Below are 13,099 nucleotides of genomic sequence, written 5' to 3' on the forward strand. Positions count from 1 at the left end.
TGTAACTTTTCTCATCATAATGCAATAAAAGTTTAAAAAAAAAAAAAAGAATTGCCAGCCCATTAACAGCCTTGGCTGACAAGTAGGGTTGTTCACATTTCTATCTGGTCCCCAGATGAGAACGCTTTGGGGGAGACAACTCCCAGTTGTGCAAACTGTGTGACTGTGGCTTTTCCCTGAGTCTAGTATCACCAAACTGAAACAGGTTTGTGTGTCCTTTCATACTGTCCAGCAAAGTTTCAAACATGTATTAGGCATGTGTTCAGGCCACTGCTATTTACCAACAACTCTGTCCATCTTTCAACAGGATCTGGATGCATCCATCCTATTCCCTATTATGTCTAACTACATAACCATGAGGTTAAGGATTTGAGACTACAACAACTAGCCCCTGTTACACAGAAAGTTACAGAGAATGTGGATCCATAATGGGAAGAGGCCCAAAGCCATCCCTGATGGAGAATGGGGTATCTAATTGGGAGGAAGAGTGATCATAGTCCCAAGGATCATCAAGATTAAAAAGGGCAGATCTCTGAGAGTTTAAGGCCAAGTATACAGACCTAGTTCCAGGACAGCCAAGGCTACACAAAGAAACCCTGTTTCTCCCCCCTCCCCATAAAAAAGTATTCACAGCATAACAGTTGGACATCTGAAAGGGCATTCTTGACTGGCCACTGGGTAACATATCTTCCAACCTCTGAAAATCCCCCAACCATAGCAACCAGGGCAGACTAAGAAGATGGTATCCCAGGTGGAAAAATAGAACTATACATTTCAGTCTTTGTTAACCATGGGAACCAAGAAACTAGAAGAACTCCCTTATGTGCTCAGAACACTGTAGTCTGCCTTCAGAGCCTCAGAGCTTAATCTCTTCTTCTGACTCTCCAACAGTGAGTGGTTTCTGCTACAACTAATGCACCCCTCTGTTGCTTCTGGGAGTGTTCCTGAAGATGCTTCCCTTATTGGCAACACTTGAAAGAAATTATGAAGTGCTAGGAAATGTGGGGGCCTGAAATAGCCTCTTAAATTTCACACAGCAAGAAACCAGTCAATGTAACTCTGAAACACACAGCAGGATCTGTTCATAGCCATGGAGACTTTCTTCTCTTCTGGTTTATATATCTGATATCTTCCCTTACTGGCTTTAAAAAATTCTAATCAGGTGTTCCTTACTTTAGGCCAGTGGATAAAAGAGATCCAAAGGGGTAAGAACAAGTCTAGGGGAGTCCCTGCTGCCTGCAAGACAAGCCAGAGCAGCAGCGTCGCTCTCTCTCTCTCTTCCCTCTCTCTCCTCTCTCCATCCTCCTCCTCCCTCCCTCCCCTCCCTCCTCTCTCTCCTCTGTCTCTTTGGTTTTTGTTTGTTTTTGTTCTTTTTGAGACAGTTTCTCTGAGTATCTTTGGCTGTCCTGGAACTTGATCTGTAGACCAGACTGACCTCAAACTCAAGATTACCTACCTGCTTCTGGCCCCTGAGTTGAAGGATCACCCTGTGTGCTGGGACTAAAGATGTGCACCACCATGCCTGGCATATTATTTGCTCTTACAATTGATTCTTTAATATCTTGTGACCTTAATGAATTCCTAATCTTATAAGATCAGCCATTCAAAATAACTTGAAGTAAATATTTTCTTTGGCCTATTTTTCCCATTCAAATAAATAATCTGTAAGCAAACACCCTAAGCACTCAGGACAAATAATTTACATGCACCCATAATAAGAGAATGTGTAATACTTTTCTCTGTTTATGTCACAGCAATGGAAAGTGAGGGCAAAAGTGGGGGCTCCCCATGGTACTATGGGGCAGAAACAAAAGCAGGCAGCAAGGAGGGGAAAAGATATTCTATAAATTGAGAAAATTGGAGATGCCAGGCAGAAAGAGCAGCTTTAATTCCCAGTGACGCTCTCATCTCTATCTCACAACCCAAGCAGGCTGATCCTTCTTTGCTTACAGCTGTCAGTGGTAGCAGCTTAATTAGCACCTGGCCCTACACTGCTGAAAATTCTCATGAGCATCCCAGGTCTAGTAATCATAGTGCTAGAGACTCAGGATTGGGAAAACTTCTAGGTTTCCTTTAGCTCCATGGATTGACAGTTACTGTGCTAGGAATGGAAGTCAGGGCCTCATGCATGTTTAAAGCAAGATTTCAGCAGCCCCACCTGCAGCCCTCAGCTAACTACATGTTCTTGCAACTTTCTTTCCTACTCACCCACCCATCAGATTTGAGATGTCCACAGACCAGTGTCTTGCAAGGCCAGCAGAGAGCTTTACTTATACACCAGGAACATGGGGAAGCCTGGGCTAGGCTGTACAGGGTCATTTGTCCCATGACCCCAGCAATAGCTATGTGAGTTCTGGGCAGACAGCTACAGCCCCTCTGGGTGCCAGCACCCAATAAATATTTCCTTCATATCGACAGAACTTGCTCTGCTACCTCACTCGCCAGCTCCATTTGAGTTTCAGGTACCTCCCACCTCAAACTCAAAACAAGCTTTTCTCTACACTGGGAAACTCCAAGACTAGTTCAGGGTTTTCCTATGTGCTAGAATAGCTCAAGAGAGAAAAGAGCTGAGCAAATCTTTCCTGCCTCCAGCTATCATAGCTCAAGAGCCCAGCATGGAGTCAATAAGCAGGGGAGTGGAATAATCTACCCTCTCTCACCCTTCCTCTCTGCTTCCTCTCTGGAAGACATTTGGTTCCTTGGACTCCAGTGTCTCTTGGCTTAAGAGTTGTTGCATAACTCTCCACCCTAGTTCTAATGGGTAGCCATACAAGATCAAATTACCATGAACTGGCAGAGCCCAAGACCCCTAGTCTCCTTACTCCTAGTGGAAGTGGGAGCTACCTAGGTTTCATATCATGCTAGTTGTGGTTGGAGAGGCTTCCTTCATTTGGAAGAGGGTCAGAGTGCTGCACAGTCATAGCCACTTCCAAGTCCTTATCCACAATTTTGAGTTACGTACATGACTCTAAGTTAGAGGTCTTCTCAAATCATGGGTGAGAGATGCCAAGAAATGTAACAAGTCATCTAGGGGATCATGGAGCTCAGGTCCCAGGGACAAAAGACCAAGCCACAGGGAAAGGGAGAATAACAGCTTTGTCTTTCTGGGATGGGAATGGTCCTAAGGCTGTCAATCTTCACCCAACCTGGAGTCTTCTCCTCTCTCCTACTAGTCCTGTTTAGACACACACACACACACACACACACACACACACACACACACACACACACACACACACAACCTCTCATGCCTTCCTGCCCATTTCTCCTCACACTATCTTCCAGGAACAAGCAGCAGCCATCTCAGAGCAGACGTTGCAGAGGGACCGTTAGGCATTCTGCTCTCAGTGTGTTGGTCAATTTACTCAAGTGTGGGCCTTTCAGTTGCATCCAATGCCTTTTCCTAAACCAAGCTGTGGAATTCAGGTGCTCACAGATCCCAGAAGTGGAGCAGCTGTCACAGACGTGATGAAGAGCTCTGTGACCACATGAGGGAGGGAAGAGTGAGAGTGTTGGCAGGTGGCAGCACATACCAACACTAATGGTCGGAGCCTGCCCCCAGCTTGTCCTTGTGTGCAAGCAGGGTCGGTACACTGCCTTCTCATTCAGGAGGCTTCTCAAGGCCAAATACCCTTGCTCTGAAAAGGCTGAGTTTTACAAACTTGATGTCGAAGGAGTCTGAGGCCTGTCTGGTTTATTCTCTGGAGACAACTTACAACAGAGGCCATATTTCTGCAGCTATTTATAGAGTTAATGCTCTAACACTCAAAAGTCATAAGATAGTCCAATTTTAACCCAAAGTATCAAGCAGTAAACACATCACATCTGGTGTGGCCCATGGTCAGCTTGTCTCTGTGACAGAGCCTGGATGCTTATCTGCTGCCTAAGGCCAGAAGAAAACTCAAAACTCGTACCAACATGGGAGTGCGGTCACCTTTAGCTGTGCGGGGCAATCATTTCCATCATATCTTCAAACCTCAATAATTCAATTTAAGCAGATGAGCTCTGCAGTCCTTTTGTCAAAACAATACAACAACTGAATCTAAGGAGCCTTACTTAGCTGGTGTCAGGGTTCATGCACAGAAAAGGAAGAAAGTAGATCATAGCTCCATATGCACAACCCAGAGGTTAAAGAGTTAAAGGAGGAACAGAGAAAACCTTTATGACTTCAACTTAGCCAAAGGTGTTTTAGATAGCAGAGCAAAAGCATTGTCCATGGATGCAAAGGCCAAACCTTCCTTCTGTGCAGGACTGTGGGTCAGCTCTTTGGAGGTGACATCCAGCTGTCCTATAATTCATCCAGATTCCAGGAAGGTGAAAGTTTGAGATGTGAAGCACTCAGGCAGACATGCTGCACCTGCTCATTGCACTCACCTCCACCATACATCTGGCACAGGTAGGGGAAACGCCATACATTGCCCAGGCCCACAGCATAGGAGACACAGGCAAGTAGGAACTGCAAGGGGTGGCCCCATTTTGGTCGCACCTTCTCCACAACCCCAGGCTGGGCACACTCTGTTGACCTCAGTCTTCCTAGGTGCTGACCAGGGCCTCCAGAGCCTCCCCAGGGCTGTAGCTCCTCATCCTCTGGCAGGGAGACCACATGTGCTGAAGGTGATTCCATCTTCTGAGACAACTCTCAGTGTAGAATGGGCAACACCTGTGCACTCTTCTGCCCCACCTCCCAAGCTCTTATGTTTTCTACTGTTTCTTTCCAGGACTCTGGAATCAGCTTTCGACCCTACCAGGCTCTGGTGTAAGTTCCCTCTTGACCAGTGCCTCCCTCTCTGCCTCAACCTCACAGGTGGCCAGTTTAGACCCTCCCACTAACCTTTGGCCACATTCCTTTCTGTGTCCCTTGTCTCTCAAACTCCAGGGTTTCTGGGCTCCTCAGGTTGCTGTTAAGGGTGTCTGCAGAAAGATTCACAAACATGATTGTATCTGCTGGAGGATGATGATGAACTGGAAAATGTTTAGCTACAAACTGCAGAAAAACTCTGGTCTATGTACTTGTCGATTTTTATAGTACAAACACTCCCACTATGGCACATCCTGAGCTACCAATAACATCCATTAAGTGCAACAGGACACCATTATGGTGGGTTCCCACCTTGCACACACAATGACAGAGCTATCCTCAGGAGCATAACTGAGGGTTAAAGGGTAGCAAGTAATCAGAGACCATGAGCTGAGCATTATGTCTGATTTCTAATTTACACATCACTCAGGCCTCAGTAATAACTAACAATCAAAGGGGTTGATACTCAGTTCTCTGGGGTTTCCAGATTCCCAGCACAGGTGATTCAGTCCAGCTTAACCCCACCTGAGTGTTCTCAGGAAGCTGCCCTGGCTAATGGATTCCTGCCTATGGATGGGAACTTCACTGTGTCTACCAGAAACAGGATATAAAAGACCATCAAACTACGTCACTTGAATTTTGGACAAAGGAGAGAAAGTGGGTACAGCTGTGGGCAGGGTTTTATAGTCTTATTCTACCAACTAAGAATGTTATGCAATTTTCAATCATTTGCTCATCCTGGTGCATGCACTGTTAATTAATTATCAAAGTTTCTAGTTTCCCCATATGAGAAAGTCCAAACTCCTTAGTTCTGCTTGCAAAAGTCTTTTTTTGTTTTGTTTTGTTTTTTGATGTTGGTGGTGTTGCAGTCTTTTTTTAAAAAATGTTATTGTTATTTTGTGTTTTGCCTTCATACTTGTTTATGAAGATACCTCTACCTATCATTCATATATACACAAATATACACATATATGTGTATGTACATATATCTGGAACTGGTGTTATGGATTGTTGTGAACCACCATTTGGGTTCTCTAAGAACAGCCAGAGCTTTTAACTGCTGAAACATTGCTCTAGCCTCCCTTTTGATGGAGGTTTGCTAAGATACTTGCTTAAGCTAGGTCTTCAGTCTTCCTGCTTCAGTCTCTCAAATAGGTGGGGTTACAGGTATATATTACCACACCTGGTTCATGTTACCTTCTAATTATAATTTTATTTGAGATTTGTTTTATGCCTTAAATAAGATATGGTCTATTTGGAGGAAGTTCAATGTGCTGATGAGAATGTATATTCTATAGCTATTGTATGGATAATCTTTTAAAAATGATAATTGATCCCTTTTCGTTATACAAATGATCTTCCTGTTTCTTTTTATGGGGTTTTGTTGTTGTTTGTTTTGTTTTGTTTTGAAACAGGTATAGTCCCAGTCTCCCAAATAGTGGAAATTCAGGCACATATTACCACCACATGTGACTCTTTTTAAATTTTATTTTATATTTTATTTAATTTTCTAAATTACTCCATTCACTATCTCCAATATAGGTATTGTGCTATTGTGCCAAGAACCAGCAAAGGGTTTGTCTGAAATATGACTTAGTACTATCTCAAGAGAATTATTGAGAAGCATCTTGCTCTACATAAGAGCCACAGAAACCAAGTAAAGCTATTTCATTTGACTGTGTTGTAGACAGCTCCTCACTGACCTGGGTAAGCTTAGGATTTTTTGGCTTTACAATGGTATAAAAGCAAAGTGAATTCAGTAGAACCTATAGTTTGAGTCTCACTTTTCGAGGAAGCAATCTGAAGCAGGATACTCTCTGGAGATGTGGAGAATCCTGGTGGCTGCATGGGCTCTGATGATCATTTGACTGTGAGCTGCTGCCCTGACTGAGGGTCAGGAAGGTAGGGGTAACAGATGCATTTTCAACTCTGGGTGCTTTTCAGTTTATAGTGGGTGCATCAGTATGTAACCCCAGCGTGGGTGGAGGAGTGTGGGAGCACAGCTCAAGAATGGAGTCCAGTAAGAATTGTGAGTGCTTGTGAGAAAATTCTAAGAAAACACGTCTCCTGACCTCTGTTTCTTCAAACATGGAATTGTTTTTGGAATGTGCTTTCATGACCATCCCAGCTATAGCCAATAGGAGTTATTTTACTTCCAATTATCCATTACAAGTGGCTACGTTATTTGTTTATATGCCTCTATGGAAAAACAAGTTTTTGCCACGTGTAGCTTGTCTTTGTGATTGTAAACAGCTTGAAGTCATGAGAACTTTACTCATATGGCCTTTCTTAACCTGCAGAGTATAAGTTGTTTGATACTCTGAATAAAGTTGGCTATTGGGTTAGACTTTAGCCTGCCTCACTTTTAGGCTCCATGCTCCCAGGTTCCACTGCCTGTAGAGGGGTGAACAGAGGAACATCCGTATTTCATGATATCATGACCTTACCTGTCTGTTTCCATGAGTAAACTGTTCCACAGAAGTGACTTCCCTTCATAACCGGAAATGCTCAATGGTGTATTTAAATTTTTACAAGTACTGGATGTAAGTGTTTCTAAATGCACCGTGTTCTTTTCTCTCTTTTTAAATAGGCTCTGCCCTGGCTCTCAGATTGGACTGCATATTGGATTCACCTGAGAAATTTGAAAACTACGCAAGGCTTGGTCCCACTCTCGGGATTTCTGATGGACACTGGAACTTTTCAATGCTCCCAGGTGTTTAGAGTGGTAGACATGTTGGGCATGCTGAAATAGTAATAGAATAATAACATTAGACAGCCTCCCTCTTTTGACCTCTGAGGGTATGTGAAATCAAGACCTTGACTATGACTGACCCCCAAGAAGGCACAGCAAGTGCAGAAACAGTGACTATGCCTGAGAGGAGTGGACAGATACCTGAGAATTCAGAAATAGATTCTGCTGTGCTTGGCAAGAGGTGGGCCCACTCTTCAAGTCTGAAAACGGCCTGATGAGAAATTAGGAGTAAACGTTTAGGTAAATAAATACCTTGTCTTACATTTCACAGTCTGTGATCACTCTGAAACCAGGTATCAAGAAAAGGTGGAGGGTTCTCATCATAATGCAATAAAAGTTTAAAAAAAATAAAAATAAAAAATAAAAATAAATATTTAAATAATTTTAAAAAATTCCAGAAAAAAAAAAAAAGAAAAGAAAAGAAAAGGTGGAGGTGTTGATGGGGTGGCAGCTAAGATAATGAAAATCCTTCTATTTTCTAAGTAAGTTACAGGTCTATCTTAAAAGACTCACTTTGGGAAATACATCATCATTATCTACCTATATATATATATATATATATACATATATATATATATATATATATAATTTTAATTTATGTGATGTGTTTTTGTGTGTCTGTACAGGGGCATGTAGGTAACAACAAGGACAGTAGAGGATGTTGAATCCCTTGGAACTGGAGTTGTTGGAGGTTATAGACTTCCTAATACAGATGCTAGGAACCAAACATTGGCTCTCCACAAATTTAGCAAAGATTTAGCCAGAAAAATTTCTCTTCAGCCCTGTGAAAGACCCTTCTAGTGCCTACATTTGCTATTGATAGAAGAGAGAAATAAAAGACATCTCTGGCTCATGTTCCAAGTGATGTTCTATGCATTTTCAACAGTGTCTGCAAAAACAGATCCAAAGAAATCCTTGAATTCCATGAGCTTCACAGAGCTAAGATTGTTAGTACAGGAAGAACTCTCAGTCTAGATAAACCTTGATCCACTTTATTATGATAAAAAAGAATAAAGACATATTCACATGGTGCATGAATAATAGCCATAAATATGGAGTATTTTAAACTACACACTGCTCTGTGTGATTTATATACATTTTAGAAAATATTATTATGCAGAAGTGAATGAAGGTGGTTGCAAGTGATGTTTATAGCAAAGTTAGAGTTACTTGTATCCTTATGCATGCATCTGACACTGAAACCCTATGGATGGGAGTGTCTGTTTGGATCCCTTGTACAGTCTAGATTTGTAGAGAGGTTGGTCCTGGCCCACTGGGAGGGACCTTAGATTCAGAGAAAGGTGACTTCCATGGGAACTCCAGACAAAGTCTCTTAGTGGCCATTATGTTCTGGTAGCGTTTAGAGAGTAGTCAGGGAACAGAGAAATTACATATTCATTGCAACTTTAAAGAAAAGAATTATATTAAATCTAATATGTCACCTTACATGCTTCAAAACTGCTGAAAAGCAATTACCCTTTAGTATTTTGTTTTCTTTTAAGCAAAAATATGTAATTGCTTCTTTGGCTTCCTTTAGAGTTACAGTCAAGTTCTAATGGCAGTTTTACCTTAAATTCTAGAACTTTCTAGAATCAAGAAAACAACAGTTTTTAATACTGGCCTTAACCTTTGATGACAAAGAAGCTACAAGACATGACCTTCAGATGGCAGAGGATGGAGGGCCCCTCCTAAAGGATGTGGTCCCCTCCCCAAAGTGGTCTTCTTCTGCTAAGCTCCCTAATCTTTACAGACTCAGGAGGCCCCAGACCAGCACTCCAGCCAAGAAGTTCCCACCAGCAAGCAGTAACTGAAACAGACAGAGTGGCTGACTTCGGTCTCTGGGAGGTCCATTCTCAGGCCACTGGGGCAGAGCCTCCCCTCTTGAGGCGATTCCTGATGAAAGTCCCCAGGGCCACCAGAGGGATGCACATGGTAGATGAAGCCACCAGCAAACCGATGACAGCTAGTGCATGTGGGGGATAATCCTTGGTCACCAGCTGCCCCTGGGAGAAGAAACTGAGCATCAGGGGAAGGTCCCTCCTATCAAATCCAAGAGACATACTCACCCAGCCTTCTTCTATGGAGGGACAGATACTCAACAGTGAGAAGAGGCCTGTGATGCTCCATGGCTCTGCAATTCACAGCAAGCCTTCAGAGAAACTATTCCCATTTTCTCTATATGCCATAAAGATAGATAATTCTGACCTCTTAAAGCAGATGTGAGTTGTGTGTGAAACTCTCCAAAAGAATTCCATAAACACAGTCTATCTAGTACCTTACTCTGAGGCCCTAAATGTAAGGTAACCTTTAGCACAGATTAGAACTTTCTGTGCTGGTAGAAATGCTCTGTATGAATCTTTCTATGTGGTACCCCAGAGGAACCAGCACTTCTAGGGGAAGTTCCACTGGGATACTGTGGAGGTGACTTTTACGGTCTCCACACATTGTAGTTAAAAACTCAGAGCCCAGTTCTGCTGTCCTAGATCGAGCATCTGAAACATCTTGATGAAGCTGCCATACTATCTATCACCTGTAACCTCCCCACAGCACAGCAATGGTTCCTTGTATCAGAAACTGAAGGGCTGTGTTCTGGAGTGACATTGTTGGCTCTGCTCTCTTCCTCAGCCCTGCAGGAACATCACATACCTGAGTAGCATCCCAGGCTTGGTACTGCATCGTTCCTGCGAGGATGTAGTCACTCAGGTAGAAGATAAAGAGGCCGATGATGAGCAGTGGACTCACAAACGCCCACATGACCTTCCAGTACCAGCTGAGGGTGCGGCCAGTCATGGCCCGAAGGTCACTTTCAAATCTGTTTGGACCACAGGGAAAGAGCCTGGAGGGAAGGGCTTCTGATTGCATATCTTCTGCTTTTAGGAAGATGCAATTCTGGTTACCAGTGATCTTTGAATGTGACCCTGAACCCATCTGATCCCTTCCTTTCCTGGGAGAGGTGTGTTGAGGAACGAGAAAAGGGCTAAGGTTGCCTGAGGGAAAAATGACCAAGAAGGAAGGGGTCATGGGCCATCTCCCCAGTGTCAGCCTTCAGAGGAAGGCTCCTGGTGTGGACCTGAGGGTAGTTCCTAGAGAAGGTGGGGCCAGGGTGCATGGTGGAGGGGGAATGCCAGTTTCCTCAGTCCACAGGGCTAGGGTGACATTGCCTCTCTGCTCACCCACCCACTCTATCCATTAGTGATGGGTCCAAGTATTCTTTACTGCTCCTAGAGATGGTCTCAGAACAGTCACTTTGTGCTTGTAAGGGCCTGTCCTTAGCATGGAAGAGCAGGGAGAGCGCAGCAAGATCAAAGCTTCTAGGCTGCAGCCCAAAGACCACCCTCTACATTCTCATCGTGGCCATATTATGGCTTTTTCCTTTTTCTTACTTGACCTCTTGCCTACACTAGCAACAGCACTGAAGTATTTTCATTTACCATGGATTTGATGGGTCAGTCCCATAGGTTGCAGTGCTCACACGTGTAAGTTTGAAAACATTTCAACACTTACGGACCTAAGCAACCTCTATTTCTCAGGAGAGAAGCCAGAGAATTTGATAAAGGCTCTCAGAGCCTGGGTGGCTTGGGGCCAGATAAGATACCATTGACAGCAGCTGCAGCCACAGCCACCTGCCTCCTTATACCTATCTGTTCTACTGTGTCCATATATGGTTGTGTAGAGCTCTGCCTGCTCCATTCTGCTGCCTGAACTGGACTCTAGTTTCCCACCATGCATATACAATGAGAACACCAGGACAAAGATCAGAAAGTGCTGTACACCTCTTGTTTCTCCCCTATTCAGTTCTGAATTGAGAAAGGCAGGGGAGCTGGCTGCAGCAGAGTGAGGACTCTGTTACTGGAGACCACTAGATGGCAATGTCTCCTGCATGAGCAGAAGGCTCCTCCTGGCCATTATCTGGATCACAGGCAAGGCTCCTGTTTCTCCCTCCTTCTCATCACTTTCCATCATTTCCTGGGATATAACTGTGTCCACCTCTTCAGTCATGTCACCTCCAGGGAGCTGAAGTTCAGGCCTCTCTTTAACTTCTTTCTACTCTGAAATACCACTCCATGACTAGTTTCTGTCTCCCTGAAAATTTCTGGGTGATTATTTATATGTCTTTATATTAGAAAATCCAATCATCCAGTCTTTTAAGGACTTCAACTTGTTGTAAGCTGATGGAGAATATAAGAAGAAAGGATTCCCAAGTTGGTTTTGGAATGTGACAAGTTATAATCCCTCTTCCCAAGCATTTTTAAGATTCTGAGTCCTAGGGGAAAGGCACCAATCTGATTTTACCTAATTTATCTACTGAAACAGTTGGTCACTGAAGATGCTCCAGCATGTCATGGGACTCTGGTTCTTCAGTGGATTTTGGGGAACACTTCTCAGTGGATAGCCAGCTCTTTAGAGTGTCATGGCTGGTTTTATCCAAACCTAAAACGGTTTAGATCATCATAAAAATCTAAGGAAGAGGGAAGGATGACACAGCATAGATCTTTGACCCAGATCACATTCAAACACTACACAGTAGTATGCCCTGAATCCCCTTTATGAACTTGCTCAGCAGGGCTGGTGACTTGAGGCCCTGTGGTTCTCAAGGGTTTCTCATTGTTGTTGCTTGATGAAAAAAATGGAAAATAAAATTCTACATGAGTAAGTCTAAGCATTTAGTCCCCAGAACTCCAAAGAGCATCTGCATTCTTGGACCTCAACCCAGATCTCCTCAACCAGAACACTGGAAGTGTTTTCACAAGACCTCCCCATGTAATGTGATGATGCCAGGCTTCTTCATTCTATCACCTGGAAGGCCAAAACCATCCCAGTGCTGGCTGAGGCACCAAGGTAGAACTCTGACCACATCCATGCCCCCCTCCATTTTCATTTTTTCTTTTCTCTTTTCTGTTTTTTTTTCTTTTCTTTTCTCTTTTCTTTTTTCTTTTTCTCTTTCTATTTTTTTTTTTTTTTGAGACAAAATTTTGCTGTGTAGCCTGGCTATCCTGAAACTCACACTATAGACGAGACTGACGTTGGACTCAGAGATCCACCTGTGCTAAGATTAAAGGTGTGCACCACGCCCAGCTGAGGATGAGTTTTCTAAGTGGACTCAGGTCAGGGTTCTTGAAAAGTTCTGATGGTGGGTGAAGATCAAAGAATCTAATTCTGGAGGCAGAGTCCCCTCCCCGCCCAGAAAGCCATGAGTCCAGCAGGGTCAACAGGGAAACATGTCATGGTACAAAATGAAAAACATGCAGCAGAAAAAAGCTGTTAGTAGCTGGCAAACTGGCAAAGCAAGAGATGTCTGAGATCTAAGGGAAAAGACCAAACTGACAAGTCTGGCATCTAAAACAGCTATGCCCAAAGAGGACGGATGGTTTTTTTATGAATGTGGCCCTGCTGCATAGCTACCCCATGTAGAAGGCAGGGTCTGGGGTCTCCTTACCTCTTCAGCCCATACACATAGCACACAGCTATGGTCTCCACCAGCACAATGAGCAGCAGGGACAGTGTGGCTGCATAGTCATTGAATATGTCAAACCAGTAGTTCCCAGCCT

General features: G+C 43.6%; 2 protein-coding genes across 2 annotated transcripts in view; both read right to left on the reverse strand.

Annotated features, from left to right (window-relative positions):
• LOC116073740 (sodium- and chloride-dependent transporter XTRP3B) overlaps positions 1-8,085 on the reverse strand; it is a 37,056-nt gene extending 28,971 nt beyond the window's left edge. Inside the window, exon 1 of the mRNA XM_031345775.1 lies at positions 4,375-8,085. Within this exon, the coding sequence (XP_031201635.1) occupies positions 4,375-4,624 (250 nt within the window). The 5' untranslated portion in view covers positions 4,625-8,085. The remainder of the gene's footprint in view (positions 1-4,374) is intronic.
• Positions 8,086-8,520: 435 nt separating this feature from the next.
• Positions 8,521-13,099, reverse strand: part of LOC116073730 (sodium- and chloride-dependent transporter XTRP3A) — a 43,095-nt gene continuing 38,516 nt past the window's right edge. The window contains exons 10-12 of the mRNA XM_031345753.1: positions 12,988-13,097; positions 10,197-10,362; positions 8,521-9,553 (exon numbers count right to left, since the gene is read on the reverse strand). Of these exons, the coding sequence (XP_031201613.1) occupies positions 9,404-9,553; positions 10,197-10,362; positions 12,988-13,097 (426 nt within the window). The 3' untranslated portion in view covers positions 8,521-9,403. The remainder of the gene's footprint in view (positions 9,554-10,196; positions 10,363-12,987; positions 13,098-13,099) is intronic.

The sequence above is a fragment of the Mastomys coucha genome, unplaced genomic scaffold (genome assembly GCF_008632895.1).
Source record: "Mastomys coucha isolate ucsf_1 unplaced genomic scaffold, UCSF_Mcou_1 pScaffold23, whole genome shotgun sequence".
NCBI lineage: Eukaryota > Metazoa > Chordata > Mammalia > Rodentia > Muridae > Mastomys > Mastomys coucha.